The following is a 23,665-nucleotide window of genomic DNA, read 5'->3' on the forward strand; positions in this document are numbered from 1 at the left end:
TTGTTTCCATAGGTTAGCAGAAATCAATCTTTCCCTTTCTTCCTTACGCACGCTCCACCCTCTCCTGCCTCTACCGTGTAGACTCTGCAATCTCCCTCGACTGCTTTTCCGTTTGCCTATGATGCCATCTGCAGCTACCCTCCTCTACGCTTTGCTCTTTCCTCTCCTCTACGCTCTGCTCGACCCTCTCCTGCTTCTACCGTGTAGGGTCTGCTCGTCCTCTACTACTTTTTCGTTTTCGACGGCGTTCTGCAGCTACCCTTCCATCAGCTATGCGCTTTCCTCTACTCTGCTCGTCCCTATGGACATCACTTTACAGGTATTTTTCCTATACCCTAATGCATCCCCTATTTTCTTTACAGCTGTTCTGATTTGATGTGTTAAATTTCTCTTTTTGATTTTGAATTTGAATTGGAACTCAAATGCTGGGAGTGTTTCTATAAATTGAACCCTCTTCTCCTGAAATTCCCACATTGTATTCCAGTCTTCTGTCCTGATGTGTTAAATTTCTCTTTTTGATTTTGAATTTGTGGAGACAGATGCACTTCGAACACGATGGTGGTGCTGGTGCTGAAGGTGGCGCCGCTTCATCAAGGTTGCATTCAGAGGATTCGGAAGGTGTTTCCTACTATCTGTTTCTATTTATGGTATAGTTATTTTCTTTGGTGGCCTTCCTTGATCATATGAACAGATGATAGTTTTTTTAGTCACTTTTAAAGCTTTTGCCCGCAAATTAATTCATCTGTCATTTTACTTAACAGTGTATGTATGTTGTTTATTTTCATTATTCCTTATCTGTATCAGTTATTTTCATTATTCCTTTCAATTTTCAGTTTGTATGTTGTTTATCTCTTCGATGTTATTGTTATGTAGAAATGAGATTGCTCTTGGTTCTTACTAACATTGGAAGTATGATATACCAATTTTTTGGCATGAGTTATTGAATCATGGTTTTCATATTGTTAACTTCTTTTCATCCATGTAGGGATGATTTTGAAGGACTGGTCTAAGGACTGGTCAAAGTTAGGGTTCATGGCTTCTATCTTATCAAACGTCTAAAGTTATCATGCATGAAACATTAGATGCCATGTCTATATTGTTAATATTGGTGACTCTCTTTCATTTGTTTAGAAGAATATAGCTTCTCTAAATATTATTAATTGTGAATTTGCAGTTGCATGACAGAGCTCAAGTATTTATCTGTTGCCCTTCCAAAGAAAGTGGTTCAAGGCCAACTTATGTTGGAACTGTTGAAAGAAAAAGATATTCAAATTACAAACTTAGCCTTCCTGGACTTAAATGCCATTCTAAAAGCAACTTATTTATTCTGGCATGTATCTGCTTTTTTATGTATTCTCATTTACTTTTTGTAAGAGGAAAAACATGTTTAGGTTGAAAACATGATCGTGTAAATTACGGGTCTTTCATCTTTGATAGGAAGGTAAATATCATATGAATATGAAGATGCCTCTGCATACATTGATTGTAGTTTGTTGATCTTTGTCAAAATTTCTACAGGGCATTCTGTCTTCTGTTTATCTAGACGGGGAAATAGTACAAGGGTGGAAAAGGATCCCTGTTCCCTTGCTTACAACCCCATCATCCAATCTTCATATTCTGCATTGAAGAAAATATCAGCATCCAGAAAAAGGTTGATATATAAATCTGGTATGTACTACAATACATTTGGGAAGAAAAGCATGATATCATGTTATGCTCAATCATCACTTCGTTATGGTAACAATTTGTGACCAAGGTGTTTCTTTTTTCCTTTGCAGAGAATACTTCAAGAGAACCTTACTTTAAATTTAAAAGAAAATATATTTTTAGATATACTATTTTTATGGATGTTTCTTAGGATCTGGGTGTTGTAATTAGTGAATAAAAGTTACTTTATTTACAATTTTTAAACCATGTGGTATGTATAGTTTTTATCTCATCATATATCAGTTGGTCTATTAATATAAAACTGCATGAGTATTTATATTACCTCCATCGTTCATCTATCATCTATGACCTACGCCCTATTTCAAAATCCAGCTGTGGATTCTGCTTTCCAGAATATGTGCCTAAACTCTAGATCAGAAAGCCAGCTCTTCATTCTTCTTTACAGGTTGGTTGATTTGAGACACTCCCAATACTGCTGAATTTCCTATTCTCTATTCTATGTTCTATATATTACCTATATACATAGCCTTTTAGTGCTTATAAATTGAACACATTGTTGCTTGGTTCATCCATTGTTTGCAGGTAGGATTGTTCTGGCTTTGGGGGTTTTGATTTTTTTCCAGCTCCATCACTTTCACTCATTCTGGTAAGGAACCTTTTGATTTCACCTTCTTTGTTATGAATTCTGTCTTCACCGCCATTTATACCTATTTTCCTAATTAATATGCTCTCAATTAGTATTTTTTTTTGCTTGCTAATTCGTTAAACGAGGCAGATACTGACTTGAATCTGAGTGGTGTAGTTAATGGTTTAGAACAATGACAGTTAATGACCAAGGGCAAAATGAGGTTTGTAATTTTATATGTTGAAGGTAGCTTGATCATACAACACTGGTCTTTCTCATATAGCTACTTTTGTGAGATATGTAAAGCATGCTTTAAACACAATCAGAATGTCTTTTTAATCTGCTTATGACACTTGAATTATACATGAGTGGCTTTTGTTGAATTATACATGTTGGGCGGGATAGATAATGTTAAGGTTTTGTTCTTATATCAAAATTAAATATGACTCACTTGCTCTTTTAACCTGCTTTTTTCCCATATAGGGTTCTTATTTTTAATTATTGTAATAGTGTATATCATGCTATTATGTCTCCTTTTCTTGGCAGGAGAAATAACTTGAAGGAGTAGGTTGGGGGACAAATTTGAATCATTTCTTTTCATCAGGTCATTGCTATTATTGCAAGGTAATATTTGATTTGTACTTCTATATGGGGCTGGCCAAAATTATGCTTATAGTTTTAACTTTTCGATTTGATTTGTTTCAGATTGAGAATGAGTATGGGAAACGAAACAGAGTAAGCTACTTGGATCTGCTGGCCAAACTTCTGTGAGTTGTGCTGCAAAATTGGTTGTTAACATAGGGACTGCGGTTCCATGGATAATGTGCTAGAAAAGTGATGCACCGGATCTAGTGGTGAGCATTCTCCCTCTTCCTATTGAAAGACATCTAACATCACATGATATTCTCTTCCTATATTGTTTTGAGCGGTTAGATTGGGCCTGAAATATAAGAGACTCTATGACAAATACAATGTGTAAGAAATTAGGATAGTGAAAATAAAGTCTAACAACTTCCAAGGTGAGGATGGATTTCCTGTAGCCTCATGAGATTTCCTTGGCCACTACATCCTCATGGTGAACTATGTTTCTTGTAAGGCCCAAGTTTTTAAACTCATGCCAAGAGAATAAAATCCTATTCACGATTAGGGTTGATGTATTGTGAAGGAAACCTGAACAAGAGTTTACCAAATGAAATAAATTTATGAGGGAGAAAGTTCAGGAAAAGTCAAAGGATTGTATCGAAGTCGATAAAAGTTATAGCACGATCGTTACACGCTTAAACCTAGGTCAGAAACCCTAGTATATAGCTAGTTTTGACTTATAGGCACGATGGAAGTTAATTCTAAAAATCTTCAGAGAAATGTTAGAACTTCTCTTTTTCCATATATCACAATCGTTTCGAGGCGAAACTCTAGGATCTACGAACGTCCGATTCCAATCATCGGAAGTTTGCCGAAACCGAATCCCTGGTATTTCAAAACCCTAGAATCAACCGACAATGAAGACTTTTGCTATTCTGAACATCAAATGAAGATTCCACACGCGTACACCCATTTCTCTCGATGATTTCAATCTTTCTTCAGAAGGAAGTTTTCTATTCCGACATTCGATGCAAAAAGCAACTTATCGGGTAAAATAGTTTTACACCGACTTTGCATTAGTTACCAAAAATACAAGGAGACCTCATTTTAGTTTTGGAATTCTTTCGCCAAAACCTATCTTAGAATTCATAGTGAATGAAGCCGGAAAAATCAGATTCGCGAAACTTTCATTTTACCGCGTTTTGCCAACCTCTATATATAGCCAAGAAAAGAGAAAATATCACAAAAACTCACCCAAAACCCACCCAAAGGCCGCGAGTTTGAGAGGAGAGGAGGAGAAGAAGATTTTGTTCAATCCTTGCTTGATCGTCGATCAATTAGTTGCTGCTTCAAGGTTTCGAGGTATAGTCGCTAATCCTTACCTCTGATCGCTTTTTCCATAGCTTTTCTGTAGACTTTTCTGAGCTGATAGTTTTGAGGTTTTTGCAAAACTATCATGAATATTTCATTTCTGATTCTAAATGTAACGCCCCGATTTCTCGGACGTCACGAAAAACCAAAAATCATGATTTTCACAAAGAATTTTCGCCGTCCATTTATTAATCTTCATTAAATGACAAAGATCCAATTATTACGAAAGTTCTCAGCGTTAAATATAAATCAAATAAACAAACGTGCGAGTAAGGAAAACGAACGATTGATATAAATCCAATAACTGAAATAATGTACGGTGGCCACACCCATGTGTGTAAACAAAACCACCCTAGTAATCTGACAAAATTGTTTACATTTGAAAATCAACTACAAGTACTTCAAAGTAAAATAAAAGCTCCAAAAATAAAACAGCGCTCTCAACCCAATCAAGGCCACTCGTTGCAGTCTGCATCTTCTCTGGCCCACATGTTGGAAGGCTCCGGCGTCTCCTCTCCCGGCTTCGGAAGCTCAACTTTCATGTCCAGGTTCCACTGCCTCAATGCCTCCAAGCTCCACCCAAACCCTAATGGTACGGGATCCATGAGTCCCTGATTCAGCTCTTGCTCGGGTGGTGCAATGGGGCTCACCGGCTCCTCCTTCGGCACCAAAAGTCCCTCTGTCAGATTCCGGTACTCGGAAGTCACTGAAGGCTCGCTCCCCTCGCCTGACTCGTAGCCTGGCCCCTCACTAGGGTCCGACTCCGAACCGTTGAGAAAATCCATCCCTAAGGGGAGTCCAAAACGGAAGGGTGCGTGAGGAAACCGAATCTTCCCTCTGATAGGCTGAGTCTCAACAATCTGCCCAGCTTGGTCTCTTTTGAAGATGGTCGCGCCGCCGACGTACACGTTCTTCTCCTGGCGGTAGTCGACACCCCAGGCCGTGTCCTCATCAAAACTAAGGAGATAAATCTCCCAGTCCTGATCCACTAGCTCCTTCCTGATCACCATCTGTTGGCGTTAAGCGCCCAAACAACAAATAGCAAATAGAGAGGGTCAACTTCTGACTCTCAAATATCTCTAGTCTCTAGCATGTTATAGACAATATAATATCATCATTAATCAACAGAACATAACTAAAAGGTTAATCACATAGCCTAAGTTTCAGTTAGTCTATGCGTCCTCACTTTTCACACAACCACCTTTCACCTTGGATCCAACACCATTCGTCCAGCAGACGAACAACACCATGAGCAAAGCTCACAACATCATGGCGTTCCTTGGAACGACCACAGCACACCATGGGTCAGACACCCACAAGTCATAACATCACGGTACAAACCGCATTCACCCTCGCGTGCAAGTTATCCGTTTTGTCTCTAACGGAACCACTGTTCTCATGGTTCATAGTCCTAACCAGACCTATGTTCCACTAATCATAATTTACTTGCATGCGAGGGTGAATGCGGTTTGTACCGTGATGTTATGACTTGTGGGTGTCTGACCCATGGTGTGCTGTGGTCGTTCCAAGGAACGCCATGATGTTGTGAGCTTTGCTCATGGTGTTGTTCGTCTGCTGGACTAATGGTGTTGGATCCAAGGTGAAAGGTGGTTGTGTGAAAAGTGAGGACGCATAGACTAACTGAAACTTAGGCTATGTGATTAACCTTTTAGTTATGTTCTGTTGATTAATGATGATATTATATTGTCTATAACATGCTAGAGACTAGAGATATTTGAGAGTCAGAAGTTGACCCTCTCTATTTGCTATTTGTTGTTTGGGCGCTTAACGCCAACAGATGGTGATCCGGAAGGAGCTAGTGGATCAGGACTGGGAGATTTATCTCCATAGTTTTGATGAGGACACGGCCTGGGGTGTCGATTACCGCCAGGAGAAGAACGTGTACGTCGGCGGCGCGACCATCTTCAAAAGAGACCAAGCTGGGCAGATTGTTGAGACTCAGCCTATCAGAGGGAAGATTCGGTTTCCTCACGCACCCTTCCGTTTTGGACTCCCCTTAGGGATGGATTTTCTCAGCGGTTCGGAGTCGGACCCTAGTGAGGGGCCAGGCTACGAGTCAGGCGAGGGGAGCGAGCCTTCAGTGACTTCCGAGTACCGGAATCCGAAGGAGGAGCCGGTGAGCCCCATTGCACCACCCGAGCAAGAGCTGAATCAGGGACTCATGGATCCCGTACCATTAGGGTTTGGGTGGAGCTTGGAGGCATTGAGGCAGTGGAACCTGGACATGAAAGTTGAGCTTCCGAAGCCGGGAGAGGAGACGCCGGAGCCTTCCAACATGTGGGCCAGAGAAGATGCAGACTGCAACGAGTGGCCTTGATTGGGTTGAGAGCGCTGTTTTATTTTTGGAGCTTTTATTTTACTTTGAAGTACTTGTAGTTGATTTTTAAATGTAAACAATTTTGTCAGATTACTAGGGTGATTTTGTTTACACACATGGGTGTGGCCACCGTACATTATTTCAGTTATTGGATTTATATCAATCGTTCGTTTTCCTTACTCGCACGTTTGTTTATTTGATTTATATTTAACGCTGAAAACTTTCGTAATAATTGGATCTTTGTCATTTAATGAAGATTAATAAATGGACGGCGAAAATTCTTTGTGAAAATCATGATTTTTGGTTTTTCGTGACGTCCGAGAAATCGGGGCGTTACATTGTGGTATCAGAGCTCCGGTTGAGAAACCAGAGCACTAAGGGTTTTGGGCTTACGAGTTTCGGAAACTCGTGGTGTTTTGTTTGATAAATGTGTTTTCAAAACTTCGCGGTGAGATTGGGTAGACTTGTTTGCTAAGATGTTTGAAGTGTGATCTTATTTGGAGTGGAGTATCAATGCCATGATGCTTTGGTTGAAAGTTTTTACTGTTAGATGATCTCTCTGACTGAGGAACTGACGTTTGGTTGTGGTTTTATCAACAAGCAGGTTTGACATCATGCCTCCTAGACAGGACCCAACTAACGCTCAGCTCGCTCAGGCCATGGCTCAATTGGCCCAAGTGGTGGCTCAGCAGGCCAATGCTAGTGTTACGGTGGCCGCTGCCCAAGCTCAGAGAGAGGTTGAAGAACATGCCAGAAGGGCGCAGAGGTTGGAACGGGAGCTGAACCAGGATCAGGTCAGGATGAGAACTGATTTCAATCGGCAGAACCCGCCAAAGTTTGAAGGGGAAGTTGAACCCGAGAAAGCGGATGATCCAAGAGCTGGAAAAGATTTTTGAAGCTTTGCACACAACTGATGGAGAGAAGGTGAATCTCGCTACCTTCATGCTGAAAGGGGATGCAGAGTACTGGTGGAGGAGCACCAGGCTGTTGATGACGACTAACCAGGTGGCTATTACCTGGGATTCATTCAAAACAGCTTTTCTGAACAAGTACTTTCTAGAGACTGCAAGAGATGATATGGAGAACCGTTTCCTCAGACTGAAACAAGGAAGCATGACTGTTGGGGAATATGCAGCCAAGCTGGAGAGTCTGTCGAAGTACTTTCGCTTCTTCCGAGAACAAGTTGATGAAGGGTATCTCTGCAACCGTTTCATGATTGGTTTGAGGGATGAAATTGAGGAGTCCGTCAGACCTTTGGGAGTCAGAGTCTTTCAACAACTGGTTGAGAAGTCTCGCGAGGTTGAGGTCATGAAGAATCGTCGAGGGAACCGACAGGAAAGTGGAGGGCCAATCAGGTCTGGTCAGAAACAAGCTGGGAAGACTGAAAAGGGTAGGGCTGGTCAGAAGAAGCCTTATCAGAATGCAACTGGTAGGACATCATCTACCAAAGTCGGAGCAAAAACTCCGAGAGAAGATGTTACTTGTTTCAAGTGTAATGAGAAAGGGCACTATGCCAATGAATGTGGGAAAGAGATTACTTGCTGGAAGTGCCAGAAGACGAGGCACATCTCGACAAACTGTCCTGATGCGCCAAAAGCTGAACCTGTGTTGAATACGGCAAGGGGGAGACGTCCAGTTGCTAAGGGACGTGTCTTTGCTGTTACTGGCAAGCAAGCTGAGGGTGTTGAAGATCTTATTCAGGGTACGTGTACTATTGCTGGTATCTCCTTGATGGTTTTGTTTGATTCGGGTGCTACGCACTCGTTTATATCTGATGAGTGTGCGAAGAAAATAGGGTTGCTAACCTCAGAGTTACTTTTCGATATGGTGGTGACAACCCCTGCTGCCGATCGCTTAGTTACTCGCACGGCATGCTTGAAATGTCCGTTGGTTTACGAGGATCGGAAGTTCCTTGCAAACCTTATATGTTTAGGGCTTAAAGAGCTCGATGTGATTCTGGGGATGGACTGGTTGGCGCAATATCATGTTCTTTTGGATTGTGCTAACAAGGCCGTGGTATTTCCGGATTCAGGCGTTACGGATTATTTGAATTCGTACCATTTGAAGAAGGGTTCACCGGCGTTCGTGAACTCTATCGTGGCGGAAGCAAGAAACTATAGTGATGTACGGAACATCTCGATAGTGCAAGACTATGTGGATGTTTTTCCAGAGGATGTGCCCGGATTGCCACCAGTAAGGGAGACGGAGTTCTCCATTGACATCATGCCCGGCACGGGACCGATATCGATGGCGCCGTATCGGATGGCACCAACGGAATTGATGGAATTGGCAAAACAGTTGGATGATCTCTCTTCAAAGGGATTTATTCGACCGAGTGTATCTCCTTGGGGAGCGCCAGTGTTGTTGGTAAAGAAGAAGGACGGGAGGTCCAGGTTGTGTGTAGATTACCGACAACTAAACAAGGTGACAGTGAAGAATCGTTATCCGATGCCTCGGATAGACGACTTGATGGACCAACTTCGGGGAGCAGTTGTTTTCTCGAAGATTGATCTGAAATCAGGGTATCACCAGATTCGGGTGAAGGAGGCTGACATTCAGAAGACGGCATTCAGAACTCGATATGGACATTATGAATATCTCGTGATGCCATTTGGAGTTACTAATGCACCCGCAGTTTTTATGGACTACATGAACCGTGTGTTCAGGCCATTCGTGGTGGTGTTCATAGACGATATTCTAATTTACTCGAAGAGTAAGGAGGAACATGAGGAGCATTTACGTCAAGTGCTAGAGGTGTTGCGGAAGAAGGAACTCTATGCTAATGGAGGAAAGTGTGAGTTCTGGATGGAGGAAGTGAAGTTCCTTGGTCATGTCATATCTAGCAAAGGTGTGGCAGTGGACCCCAGCAAAATTGAATCAGTTTTGGCATGGGAACAACCGAAGACAGCAAGTGATATCATAAGTTTTGTTGGGCTTGCTGGCTACTATCGGCGTTTCGTGAAGGATTACGCCAAGTTGACTGCACCGTTGACTCATTTGACAAAGAAGGATCAACCGTTTGCGTGGACGGAGAAGTGTGAGGCTAGCTTCCAAGAAATGAAGAAGCGGTTGACCACCGCACTTGTACTAGCTTTGCCAAAGGAGGGAGAACCATACGACGTGTACTGTGATGCGTCGCATAATGGTTTGGGTTGTGTGATGATGCAAGAGAAGAGGGTGATTGCTTATGCTTCGCGACAGTTGAAAGTCCATGAGAAGAATTACCCTACGCATGATTTGGAGTTGGCTGCTATAGTGTATGCTCTCAAGATCTGGAGACATTACTTGTATGGCAGTACGTTCACGATCTATAGTGATCACAAGAGTTCGAAGTACTTGTTTGATCAGAAGGATCTGAACATGAGGCAGAGACGGTGGATGGAGTTTCTGCAAGACTATGAGTTCTCATTACAGTATCATCCGGGGAAGACCAATGTTGTAGCTGATGCTCTGAGTCGAAAGGCTATACATGTATCCTCGTTGATGGTCAAGGAGTTAGAATTGTTGGAGGCTTTCCGTGATCTGAGTTTGAATGTTGAACTCGCACCGGGGAAGCTGAGCTTTGGAATGGTGACGGTGTCTAGTGGACTCTTGGATGAGATAAAGTCGAAACAAGAGACCGATGAAGGGTTGATTGAATGGCGCAAGCTTGTGGCACAAGGAAAAGCGTCTGAGTTCGCTATTGGGAACGACAATATTCTGCGTTGTAAGGGACGAGTTTGTGTACCCAATGATGCAGTAATGAGGAAGCTGATCTTGGATGAAGGTCACAAAAGCAGATTGAGTATTCATCCGGGGATGAATAAGATGTATCAGGACTTGAAACTTCATTTCTGGTGGCCTGGGATGAAGAAACAAGTAGCTGAGTATGTGTCGACATGTTTGACGTGTCAGAAGGCGAAGGTGGAACATCAGAAACCAGCAGGAAAGCTGCAGTCATTGGATGTCCCGGAGTGAAAATGGGATAGCATTTCCATGGACTTCGTGACGGCGTTGCCGCTTACACGAAGGAAGTTCGATGCAATTTGGGTTGTAGTTGATCGATTGACGAAGACTGCTCACTTCGTGCCAATCAATCTGAACTACAAGGTGAGGTTGGCGGAGATATACATTGCTGAGATTGTACGCTTGCACGGTGTGCCATCTAGCATTGTGTCGGACAGAGACCCGAGGTTTACCTCGCGTTTCTGGGAAGCTTTGCAGCGGGCTTTGGGAACCAGGTTGAAATTGAGTTCCGCTTATCATCCACAGACGGATGGGCAAACCGAGAGGACCATCCAATCCTTGGAGGATTTGCTAAGATCTTGTGTGCTGGATCACAAAGGCAGCTGGGATGAGATGTTGCCATTGATCGAGTTCACTTACAACAACAGCTTTCATACAAGCATAGGGATGGCCCCTAATGAAGCGTTGTATGGTCGGAGGTGCCGTACACCCTTGTGCTGGCATCAAGATGGGGAGAACTTGATTATTGGACCTGAATTAGTTCAGAAAACCACAGAAGAGGTGAAGCGAATCCAAGAGAAGATGAGGGTTTCGCAGAGTCGTCAGAAAAGTTATGCTGACAATCGCAGGAAGGAGTTAGAGTTTCAAGCTGGAGATCATGTCTTCTTGCGGGTTACCCCGATGACAGGTGTCGGAAGGGCGATCAAGTCAAAGAAGCTTACTCCAAAGTTTATCGGACCGTACCAGATTACGGAGCGTGTTGGACCCGTGGCGTATAGGATTGCCTTACCGCCGTTCCTATCCAACATACATGATGTGCTGCATGTGTTGCAACTTCGGAGGTATATGGCTGATAATTCTCATGTGATTGAACCTGATGATATTCAGCTGAAGGATGATCTAACGATGGAAATGCCGCCCATCAAGATCGTCGACAAAAGCACCAAACGCTTGAGGAACAAGGAAGTATCCTTAGTGAAGGTTGTATGGAATCAAGCTACGGGCGATGCGACTTGGGAATTAGAGGATAAAATGCGGAAATCACATCCCGAGTTGTTTGTAGACCCTTAAGTTTCGAGGTCGAAACTTTTTTAAGGGGGGGAGTATTGTAAGACCCGGGGATTTATTTATGTTTTGTATTATTGAAGAATAATATAAAGTACGATGTTTTATTTTCAGTAAGGAGAAAATGCTGATTAATTGTTACTATAACGCTTGTATAGTAATTTATTACGTAATTAATTATTACGTAAAGCGCGAGTAGTCGATATGCATGCATGCACATGCATAATTTTGGGTAGTGCATAAAATATGCAAAAAGGGAATTTTCGAGACTCATATCTATTATATTGGAGGAGTTTTATTTATTTATTAAATAAATATAAAGTGTTATGGGAATTTATTTAAATCAGATTTTTATTTTGAATTAATTTATTTTGAGAAGATAGGATTTGAAAATTGGAGATATACTTTTTTTATGTTGGCCGAAAATTTGGTTTAAAAGGGCAAATATATTGGAGATATTTTATAATGAAATAAATGCTTTGGGTCATCTTTATTTAAAAAAAAAAAAAAATAAATTCAGATTTTATTTAAACTAATATGGAAGGTTTTTAATTTTTGAAAATTGGTTAAGGAGAGAGAGAGAGTGGCCGAAAACTCTAGTTGCTAGGGTTTAGGGCTTTATTTTGAAATTTAAACCAATTTTCTTTGATTTGAGGGTTTAATTGAAGAGAAAATCAGAAAAATATCCTAACTACCTAGATGAGGGGGGCGGCCAAGGCATCTTGGAGGGGATCTTGGGATATTTTGATTTTTCTTGGTGATTAAGTAATTAATTTGAATTAAAGTTTATTAAAATTATATTTTAACCCTGGGCTTGGGCTGAAAATAAGGGTTTTATTGTATTTTCACCTCCACACCCTCCACTATAAATAGGAGTCTCTAGTGAAGGGAAAATCACAACTCAGAGCTCTCCAAATTTTTGTGAGTCTCTATCTCTCCCTCTCCAGAGTTCTTCTTGACCTCTATAGGAAATAATTCCTATAGTAACTAAGCTCTGCTTCCTTCGGGAAGTAGTGAACTCAAGTATTTTTTCTTCTTGTTTACAAGAAGAAGATGAAATATTGTTTGGTTTTAGGGGATGGGGTTCGAATATTTGAAGAGGGGAAATGATGCTCCTTTTTCCTTCAAATTCTAACCCTAGTTTGTTGGTCCGTGCAGGTTCGCGCACGGAAAGGTTAGATCGAACGTACTCGATCTCGCGTGGAAAGCGTAGCCAAGGTGAGGGCACTTCCGTCTAGAGAAGTATTACTGCTTTCCTGCATGTGAAGTTGTATGCGAGTGTGGTTGATAACATGCTTAGTATTAGTATTCAATATTATGCTAAGTGATGATATGATGTATGATTTATTACTAAGTTAATATGATAAATTCTTAGTATGCTATAGAACTAGTTAGTTGATGTATGCTAGTTCAAGTATGCCTTATTTGCTAAGTGAAATTATGCATGATGTTATTTAATTTCAATAACATGAGATAAAATGCCTGTCTATTTACTTGAAGTAGTAACATGAGACTAGGATTTTATGATGTTTACTCGCATGCAAGTAAATTATGATTAGTGGAACATAGGTCTTGTTAGGACTATGAACCATGAGAACAGTGGTTCCGTTAGAGACAAAACGGATAACTTGCACGCGAGGGTGAATGCGGTTTGTACCGTGATGTTATGACTTGTGGGTGTCTGACCCATGGTGTGCTGTGGTCGTTCCAAGGAACGCCATGATGTTGTGAGCTTTGCTCATGGTGTTGTTCGTCTGCTGGACGAATGGTGTTGGATCCAAGGTGAAAGGTGGTTGTGTGAAAAGTGAGGACGCATAGACTAACTGAAACTTAGGCTATGTGATTAACCTTTTAGTTATGTTCTGTTGATTAATTATGATATTATATTGTCTATAACATGCTAGAGACTAGAGATATTTGAGAGTCAGAAGTTGACCCTCTCTATTTGCTATTTGTTGTTTGGGCGCTTAACGCCAACAGATGGTGATCCGGAAGGAGCTAGTGGATCAGGACTGGGACATTTATCTCCATAGTTTTGATGAGGACACGGCCTGGGGTGTCGACTACCGCCAGGAGAAGAACGTGTACGTCGGCGGCGCGACCATCTTCAAAAGAGACCAAGCTGGGCAGATTGTTGAGACTCAGCCTATCAGAGGGAAGATTCGGTTTCCTCACGCACCCTTCCGTTTTGGACTCCCCTTAGGGATGGATTTTCTCAACGGTTCGGAGTCGGACCCTAGTAAGGGGCCAGGCTACGAGTCAGGCGAGGGGAGCGAGCCTTCAGTGACTTCCGAGTACCGGAATCCGACAGAGGGACTTTTGGTGCCGAAGGAGGAGCCGGTGAGCCCCATTGCACCACCCGAGCAAGAGCTGAATCAGGGACTCATGGATCCCGTACCATTAGGGTTTGGGTGGAGCTTGGAGGCATTGAGGCATGGAACCTGGACATGAAAGTTGAGCTTCCGAAGCCGGGAGAGGAGACGCCGGAGCCTTCCAACATGTGGGCCAGAGAAGATGCAGACTGCAACGAGTGGCCTTGATTGGGTTGAGAGCGCTGTTTTATTTTTGGAGCTTTTATTTTACTTTGAAGTACTTGTAGTTGATTTTCAAATGTAAACAATTTTGTCAGTTACTAGGGTGGTTTTGTTTACACACATGGGTGTGGCCACCGTACATTATTTCAGTTATTGGATTTATATCAATCGTTCGTTTTCCTTACTCGCACGTTTGTTTATTTGATTTATATTTAACGCTGAGAACTTTCGTAATAATTGGATCTTTGTCATTTAATGAAGATTAATAAATGGACGGCGAAAATTCTTTGTGAAAATCATGATTTTTGGTTTTTCGTGACGTCCGAGAAATCGGGGCGTTACACTAAACCTCTTCCTTATGTGCCCAAGATCACTTCTGCCGGATTAGATTTTCCGTTATGCCGCCGGATTTCCGCCGGAATCAATTTTAATCTTAAATACCCATTTTTGGAGTAAAGCTTCAACCTTTAGGCTGAAAACTATCGCCTTAGCTTAGTGTTAGTATGATTAGTTGTCATAAACGTCGTTGGTGACGTCCCTGTCAAATTTGCTTTTTGGGATTTCAGTTTTGAAATTCTAAGTTAAAAATCATGACCAAAATACCCCTGCGACAGTTTTTGATCCGATAATTTTTCCGAGTTCAGAATACCCTTAGTTACGGCTAATGATAGCATAGGAACCAAGTTTGATCGAAGAAAAATCGAATCCCACAATTGTGAAAAGTGGCCGAGCCCTATAGGGGAGGAGGAAGAAAATTCCTTTTTCGAAAACTTGTCCTTTCGCGCTAGATTATCGTACCTTTGAGTATGTATTACTTCGGGTAACCTTAGTGAGCATTGATAGCTTAGTTTCCGATAGATTCTGATAGTATTTCTGTGGTTTTGCTCTAAAGGTGATTTTGAGGAATTCCCAGAGGAGCAATGCTTTGATTGTGAGGAAGAGCTAGAGAACCATCCTGGAGAATCTTCAGGTGAGGGCTTCTCACTGAATCTCTAGTTAATTCTTAGGGTCGATGCTTTCGATATTGTTTACTGTTTATGCACTTGTTTGTGTTTGATTGGAAAAACGTTTTCTGAGGCTTCGGCTGACAATGTAGATGATTCATCTACTGAATGTTTTTGAGAGTGAATTACATGCTAAGTGCTAATTGGGTAATTTAGGATGTGTGGTGCATGCCTTATATGCTAAGTGCTATGTGGTTATTGCTTAATATGTTGATATATGACATGTTGATTGATTGTGCTGAGTTAATTATGCTTTGGCAATGAAATCTGAGTTTCTGAATAGTGAGAATAGCGGGCAGGTCATGCCGATTTTATTTTGAGAGTTTTGAGAAAGTTTGATAGGACGAATGAGATTCGAGCCTTGTTATGATGTTTATGGATCGAGACATTCTCTGGAGTCATTTGGGGATTTGGAGATCCCGAGAACTGATAGGATTTGCGATAAGACTAAAAGGATACTATTTTGTAAAGAAAACTCATAAGACATTAAACAACCTCTAAATCTTCAAATAAGGATAATAAACTCGAAAGGAAGCTTTGGATGCAAATCTTAGTTTTGGAAAACGATAAGTGTCGTCGGATCCAAGTGTTGAGGAGACTGGTAAGTTCTGAGTATGTTGATACTCCTTCGCTCGTTGAGCAGTTTGTTTAGCCATCCAAGGGATGAGCCGAGAAGCTTTACTGAGGCGTGAGACCTTGTGAATGCGTGATACTCCACTGAGGCGTGAGACCTTGTGGAAAGCATGGATCTTCACTGAGGCGTGAGACCTCGTGAACAGCATGAAGCTTCACTGAGGCGTGAATCCTTGTGAATGCGGGATACTCTTGTGCTGTTGGAGCAGCTGTGTTGTTGGGCTATCCTGGGATAAGTCAGGGAAACCGTTAGTTTCCGAGAGTGTGATACTCTGTGCTCGTTGAGCAGTTGTGACCATCGGATTGAGATGAGTCGGATGATTTGGAGATCATCGTGGGTTATGTGTTGTTGGGAAGAAGTGTCTTTTGTCGCAGAATCGACTTTACCTTAGGGTAAGCTTTTAGAGACTTTAATTTAGCTAGAACACGTGGCGACGTGTCGAGTGAGATTCGGAGACGTTGTTTGACTAATCATCATGCATTCATGCAACATTAATGAGGTATTAACACAGGACATACTCTGGACCTCGGAATGCCGTGTAAGAGCGTCTGTAGACGACTCTTGTAGCATACCGAAATGGCAGACCTACGGGTTACGGCTGATCTGGCTACCTTTGTGTGGTGTAAGAGGCACGCGGGCAGAAATGGTCCCACCGTTGCTGGTGCTAGGATTGATCCGTTTGATGCCCATCCGTTCCGGATTGCATGTTGGTTGACTGTGTTAACCTGCATATCATTTCATATAACATGCATACTGACTTAGTTGCTGAGTGTGATTGCTACTTGTTAATTCTATTTGGAACATGTTAAGTGTTATTATTGTCGTTTATGTTATTGTGGAATATGCAACCCTAGGATGTTATCCCTAGCTATAAGCCTAAGTGGCTATTCTCTTATCTATATCTATTGGTGCTATTATTTACGTAATTCTTTGGAGTTGACCCTCGCGTCTTCTGTGTGTGCTTTGGCGGACAAACGCTCATTGTCAGATGTCTTTGGCGGGCTGGTTCACGACGGTTCACCCTTCGGGGAAAACTAGGGTTGAGATGCTGGAACAAGAGCGAGTCGCGTTCGCGAGAGGAGGACGGATGGTGTACATAGACTAGGTCGTTCTGGATTTCGAATTCGGACGACGATCATACTAGCATGTAGGTTTTAGTGCTGGTGTGAGCTCCTTGAGATGGGATTAGTGTAGGAGTAGAGTCTTAGCTCTGAACATCATTTGTTTCTTTGGGGACAGGGTAGTTTCCCACCTATAGCTTTTTGTGTGGTTTCTTTACGGGAATCACGGAGAGTTGGTTGGACTTAGGAGGTCTTGTTTCAGGCCGATTGGGCTAACTTATTCTCGTTTTTGAGGTTTGTGTTGCGGACACTTCCCCTCTACTTTGGTCTGTACTTTTGCCTACGGGCGCTACTTTTCTTATTACCCGTCACTGGAGGTTTGCTCGTGACGTGGCTAGCTACTTACAGCGGGGGTTGTTATATATATTGTATATTAGTTCTGTTTATCGTTATTGTTGGGTTTTATCTATTTCAGTCTTGTCTTAGTTATTATCGGAAAAAAAATATTTACGTTTTTCTGCATTAAGTTTATTTTTGGTTACTAAAGTGACGCCACCGAAATCGGGGTGTTACATTGTGGTATCAGAGCACGGTCGAGTCTTTCAGGAGTTGTTGGGGAATAGGTCTTCTGTGCTAGGTTGTGTGACTCTGCAAAGAGTGAAAATTGATTGTCTGCAAGCGATTTTTCGCTTAAAAAATTGATTGAAGTTATTGCTTAATCATATTGTATAGTTATGGAAATGCTATCTTATGATGAGTACTAACTGTTTGTCTAACTTAACAGAACATGGTGAACACTAACCAGTTAGCGGAGATGATGGCCACTATGGCCCAAGCTGTGACGGCACAAGCGAACGATAATGCTATGAGGCGTGCTGCTGAGGAGGCACGTGATCAGCATCAGCGTCAGAGGGAAGTAACTCTGGACCAGAACAAAGGCCTGAATGATTTCAGGAGGCAAAACCCATCTAAGTTCTCTGGTGGTACTGATCCAGACAAAGCGGATCTCTGGATTCAGGAGATAGAGAATATATTTGGCGTACTGCAAACTGCTGAGGGTGCCAAGTTGGGTATGGCAACTTATTTACTGCTCGGTGATGCTGAGTACTGGTGGAAGGGCACCAGGGGAATTATGGAAGCTAACCATGAAGAGATCAACTGGAACTCTTTCCGGACCGCATTCTTGGAAAAGTATTTTCCAACAAGTGCTCGGGATGAGCGGGAGTCACAATTTCTGACACTCCGTCAGGGAGGTATGTCAGTACCGGAATTTGCTTCGAAGCTGGAATCTTTGGCGAAGCATTTTCAATTCTTTCATGATCACGTGAACGAGCGCTACATGTGCAAGCGCTTTGTTAATGGACTGAGGCCTGATATTGAGGACTCAGTGAGGCCACTGGGAATCATGCGATTCCAATCTTTGGTTGAGAAAGCCACGGAGGTGGAACTGATGAAGAACCACCGGGCTGGAACTGGAGGGCCGATGAGGTCGGGCTCTCAAAATTTTCAGAGTAGAGAGAAATTTCAGAGCAGGGGGCCATATCAGCGTCCTGCTGGAAGAGGATTTACTTCAGGATCTTACAAACCCATGGCGGGTACTGCTGGAGGTCCCGGAGATCAGACTTTGAAGAAGGAGACGACCTGTTTCAGATGTGGGGAGCCGGGGCATTATGCTAATGCTTGTCCCGACAAGAGGCCCAAATGCTTTAATTGTAACAGAATGGGGCACACTGCCGATCAGTGCAGAGCACCCAAGACGGAGCCAACCGTGAACACTGCTCGTGGAAAGCGTCCTGCGGCTAAAGCAAGAGTTTACACCATGGACGGTGAGAGAGCTGAGGGGTTTGTCAGAGGAGAGCGCAAGAACGATGGTAACCTTCTAACCATTCTTTCCCATTCTAGTATAATATGTTTCATTACTCTCGTAGCGTGTGCAAACACGCCTAACTTGCCTATATTGTTGAACTTTGACCTTATAGTTATTACGCCTATTAATACCTTATTTGACCGTAGCTCGTATTTTAGCTATAGAAGTACACGAGGTTTAAGATAACACGTTAAGCCTAGAAAGTAGTCTTGTACCGATTCGTTTAACCAGAAGCTAGAAGCTAAAGAATGAATCTTAGAGAGATTTCGTATGGATAGCATACGTATGATGTCGAGAGTGTGTAGTTCCGTAGCGACATCATTGAGGATTTAATATCGAGATATTTGTGACTATTGGATGATAGGAACTCATTGACTGTTCCAGTAGGTTTTTCTAGATTTCCACCTTCGATGTATTAGGCCTGATCAACTTAATATTGAGGGGGTGATATTCGGAATCATAGCTGGCTATGGACTTTGATAGAAGGATTGGTAAGATTAACTTGATTTAATCGAAGATTAGTTGAGTTTGGGAGGAGAAAGTTCTCATTAAGTAATTGTTTTCCTTGCGAAGGAGTTGTAGTTTTAGGAGATGAATATTCTTTTAGGAAATATTGAAGAGTTACAGAGCATCAGAGATCCAAACTTGGAAAGGTTTAGGTTTTAAGTATATTAATTCTTGTCATAAGTGTGTAGGACTTGAAGTTTGTCATAATTTGATTGGAAGATTAAGAAGTTTATCGACGAGATGGTAATCAAGTTACAAGAAGGAAAGTGTTAGTATTAAGATGAATACTTGAAGTTATCATATTTGGACAAGCTACTCAGAGTCTAATAGTGAATGGAACTTTGTTATGGATTTCGGTGATGCATGCTAGAGTTAGCAGGTGAATTTTGCTCAGTTGAATAAGAATCCTATGATTAAGATTGACTTAGGGAGTTGAAAATCATGTATGAATAAGGGATGTAGTGGTGATAGCCGTTACGATAGTAGTTAAACCTTAGAAGGTTGGAGGATCGGATGATAAAATGACTAGTTGAGACCTTTGAGGTACAGTTATGAATTGATCTTCTAGAGGATAAATCTCGATTTATGCGAAGTGTTAGGGATTTCAGTAAGCCTAAATTGGTTTGAGTGAGGAAGGTTTTGAGGATGAAGACGACAATAATGAATTGTTGGATATTAAGAGGATAATTAGCTTATGAGTGATCGATGAATTTAAGATTAAGGGGATGAGTCTTGTCATGCACGAGGTATTAAGACTCAAGTCAAGTTTTAATTTGAATGATGACTAAGGAGAAGATTGATTTCATGGTGCGAGCGGTGATAGTTACGAAGTTGGAAGTGACGTTAATGGACTAGTAGATTCCAAGGCAATAGTTTGACTAGGAGTTATCAAGCGATCGAGTTGAGTTTTGGACCATAAGTGAACATCACGGGGACAAGTTGAGCATTCACTCCAGAACATAGAGAAGTACCGAGCTTCTAATCAGTATTTTGGACGAACAAAAGCAAAGGAGCAAGTGGTTAAGGTTGTGCGATTGCACGAATGCCAACAAATCTTATTTCCAACGGAGACCCGACGCAAGTGGTCGAACCGGACAACATAGAGTTGGAAGATGATATGTCTTTTGAGACGCCGTCGGTCCGCATTGGGGCTGGAATAGTGAAACGATCGAGGAGAAAGCAGAGTGCTTCGGTGAAAGTTATTTGGAACAAAGACATGGACGGTGCTATATGGGATTTAGAGGAAAAGATCAAGGAATAATATCCGGAACTTTTTACTGACCCTTAAGTTTCGAGGTCGAAACTTTCTTTTTGGAGGGTAGTAATGTAAGGCCCAAGTTTTTAAACTCATGCCAAGAGAATAAAATCCTATTCACGATTAGGGTTGATGTATTGTGAAGGAAACCTGAACAAGAGTTTACCAAATGAAATAAATAGGAGAAGTTATATATATTCATTAACGAAGTGAAAAAATTGCAGTCCTAATCATAGTTTATCTGTGTGGATGTAGAGGATGGGGACATAAACCGCATAGGAGCAATTTTCTCAAAAGAAGACATGGTGATTATGTTCACTAACACTGAAAGTATTATCATGAAAGTTTTCCAACCAATCACTACGCATGAGATATACTAAAAAGTTAGGCATGAGCTTTGACAAGCTCATCACTTTAAGTTTCATTTCTATTCATAGTTTTCTGGTTCTGTTTGTTTCATTCTGCCGCATGCTTTACTTTCTACGGTCACTTTGTGGTGGAGCAAACACCCCTCTGACACTTCAACTTATCTGCATCATTTAGACCTTGATTTCAAAAGCGTAATGCAATACTTTCTTTAGCCATCTTTGAGCTTTTTAGCTCTTAAAAACTAAACACATTTCATCATCATGTTTCAACAACCCATTACTTAGTTGTATATTATTGATTGATATCAACATGTATCATGTTGCTAAGATCCCTCCAAGTATATGTTTACTAATGTTCTATATTTATAAGATGATCAGTCATATTTTTGGGTTAAATTTTAAACCCATGATTTATTACTTTTACAAGATCTTGCCCAATTTTCTTATGCCACTATTTAAGTTGTTGGCACCTCAGGATCCTTGCAAGATATAGATGAAGTTGAACTCCTTGGATTTCTCCTGAGGCAAAATAGGGTGTTGTGTATGTGGTGGTCTCTACAAACCGTTTGAATAAGGCCATCAAGATGATAAAGAGGAGTGACAGTCAAGTTGGAAATTAAGCATTACATTAGGCAGAATGCTCTGGTGTCACTCATTTTCTTTTTAATGGTTTTTGGTGAACATGTAGTGTTCAGATTTTCCAATTGTCTTAAATGTTTATAAATGGTTCAAACCCATGAAGGCTGTAAAGTTTTGTTAGGATATGGCAAACAGGAAGTTTGTTTGTTCACCAAGGTCATTTAAATATATCAGATTGGATTTGCGTTCATGATATCTTGATTATCAACTTAAGATTTTTGACAGTTTACCCACAAACTTCAGAAGTTTATTTCTTTCTTCTCTTACAATTGAGAAAATTACTACAGAAACATAAAATAGGCTATATCTTATGTCAATTTAATATTTTTTAGAATATTGTTGTTTTGTATCCTGTAAATTTGATCATTAAAGCTACTTTGAATTTGTTTATGACATTGTTCTGTAATCAGTTTAGGATATACTAAAAAGATCTACATTAAAATTTGAGACTTTTATTTGCCAAGTTGGATACTGTTCTAATCTTGGAGTAGTGATACATATACACTCAACTTATCTTTCAATCGACTTCCACCCTCTCTCTCTCTCTCTCTCTCTCTCTCTCCCTCCCTCCCTCCCTCCCTCCCCAGTTTCTAACCATCACCTACCGAATCACTTATTTTCTCTTTTTTCTTCTTTTCATGGGGTGTAGAGGTAGTTGGGGGGTGTTCACATAACTTAATTCATAATCTTCAACCTCTACTTGATTTTGAGCACTTCTATAGTGTAGTAAATTTGCTACATTTTTCTAAGCAGTTGACGTTTCAATTTCTATGAGTTTAAAGGAGTTTGGTAGAGTGAAAAGGTTATTGCCAACTTTTACCATGATGTTGTGGAGGTGGAATATGCAAACTTTATTCAACCAGCTCCTGCCAATGAAGAATTTTTGTGGATTGCTGACCTCTCTCCTGCATTATCCATGGGGAATCAACTTCTGGTAATAGCTATCTATTTTGTTCAAACTTTTTCTTTTTCTAAAATTGACAATAGATCCTTTAAACTATTTAGTTTTGATTTTGTATCTCATACCGGTATCAGTTGTTATTGATCATCTTGACCATCGCCCACACTCAGTTAGTGTTAGACTAGCTAATGGTATTACGCATGAATGACAACTCATTTGGGACAGCAAGAAGGTGCGTCAATGAATGATGGGGGTTGGCTGGTATCAACTTTGCAGGTCCAAGAAATTCAAGTTCCATGAACAACTACAATTTTTCAAGCTTCCACAAAACAGCACTTTCAAAGTTGTTATTATTCGAAACTAATAGGTGTTCCTGATGGTGTGTGAAAATGAACAATCTGTTTCTTCAACTGCAGTAGTTCCTTTAATAATTTAGCTTTGTCATCTTTTTACTGTTTTGCTAACTTGCCTTTGATGTCTGTTGTTTTTTATCCAATTGCAAGAACTTTATTCTGTCTCTTGAAATTGTGATTTTATTTATTAAGCTCTTCTACATTGTTCATCTTATCGATTTATAAGTAAGGTAGGTCGTACTTATATTGTTGAAAGCACGTAAGGAAATATATTAAGTCGTTTTTGTTACTTGATAAGCCTTTATAAATTGATATTCAACGGATGCTCCAGCATTTTTAATGGCACATATGTATCTTTTGTAATAGTCTATCTACATGCATTTATGGTCTGTCTAAGAACAAACCATTTAAACGAATAAAATGAGCGGTTTCGATATGTGTATACACTTGAAGGATAAAAATGCGAACAAAGAAATATAAACAGGTTCCGTGCATCGCACGGGTAAAATCCTAGTTCTGTCTAAGATTTTAAGTCATGGGTGCACGTTAGATAGAAAGTTATGGAGTTAAAATGAGTAGTGCATTATCATTGGACAGTTGTGGCCGCGATAAAATTTACACACACACCATTTAGAGAAACTATATTAGTTATTAAGATTTACTAAAAAATCAATGGTTAGTTATGTCTCTAACTTTGTAACGTATTCTCCCACTTTGGAGCAATGTTGTTAATGGCGGGGAGCCAAAAATCTGCCATATTTGATGAACTTATGGTGGAATATTGTCTATAGAGGAGAGTCAAAAACCCGCCATGAGACTTGCCATGGGAGATATTTGATAACCCTGCTTTAGAGGAGTTAAATTCCCATAGTTGTACTCCCTTTAGAGGAACATCAGACATGGACGCTCCTAAATTTAGTTAGATGCGTGCCTTTTTGACTCTTTTTC

At 41.0% G+C, this 23,665-nt stretch overlaps 2 protein-coding genes across 47 annotated transcripts in view; both read left to right on the forward strand.

Moving 5' to 3' along the window:
* Positions 1 to 21,653, forward strand: LOC130748096 (uncharacterized). Of its 4 annotated transcripts, none has more exons than XM_057601240.1 (8): positions 1 to 319; positions 540 to 647; positions 1,519 to 1,668; positions 2,041 to 2,113; positions 2,251 to 2,314; positions 2,840 to 2,917; positions 2,999 to 3,147; positions 17,612 to 21,653. In XM_057601240.1, the coding sequence occupies exon 8, from the start codon at positions 17,615 to 17,617 to the stop codon at positions 18,878 to 18,880; it is 1,266 nt and encodes a 421-aa protein (XP_057457223.1). In that variant the 5' UTR covers positions 1 to 319; positions 540 to 647; positions 1,519 to 1,668; positions 2,041 to 2,113; positions 2,251 to 2,314; positions 2,840 to 2,917; positions 2,999 to 3,147; positions 17,612 to 17,614; the 3' UTR covers positions 18,881 to 21,653. The 4 variants fall into 4 exon arrangements, 3 of the variants coding, with proteins under 3 accessions (XP_057457223.1, XP_057457224.1, XP_057457225.1); XR_009022587.1 differs by lacking the exon at positions 17,612 to 21,653 and adding an exon at positions 6,045 to 7,182 and having other exon boundaries at positions 13 to 319; XM_057601241.1 differs by lacking the exons at positions 2,041 to 2,113; positions 2,251 to 2,314; positions 2,840 to 2,917; positions 2,999 to 3,147; positions 17,612 to 21,653 and adding exons at positions 1,175 to 1,330; positions 1,779 to 2,034 and having other exon boundaries at positions 9 to 319.
* The window catches only part of LOC130748094 (uncharacterized), a 24,079-nt gene continuing 7,928 nt past the window's right edge, over positions 7,515 to 23,665 (forward strand). For 42 of the 43 annotated variants that reach the window (XM_057601197.1, XM_057601196.1, XM_057601216.1 and 39 more), the window contains exons 1-4: positions 7,515 to 8,286; positions 12,753 to 12,812; positions 15,021 to 15,098; positions 22,217 to 22,397. In XM_057601197.1, coding sequence (XP_057457180.1) covers positions 7,527 to 8,286; positions 12,753 to 12,812; positions 15,021 to 15,098; positions 22,217 to 22,397 — 1,079 coding nt within the window. In that variant the 5' untranslated portion in view covers positions 7,515 to 7,526. The remainder of the gene's footprint in view (positions 8,287 to 12,752; positions 12,813 to 15,020; positions 15,099 to 22,216; positions 22,398 to 23,665) is intronic. The other variant, XM_057601235.1, reaches the window with a different exon arrangement.

This window comes from Lotus japonicus, chromosome 3 (genome assembly GCF_012489685.1).
Source record: "Lotus japonicus ecotype B-129 chromosome 3, LjGifu_v1.2".
Classification (NCBI taxonomy): domain Eukaryota; kingdom Viridiplantae; phylum Streptophyta; class Magnoliopsida; order Fabales; family Fabaceae; genus Lotus; species Lotus japonicus.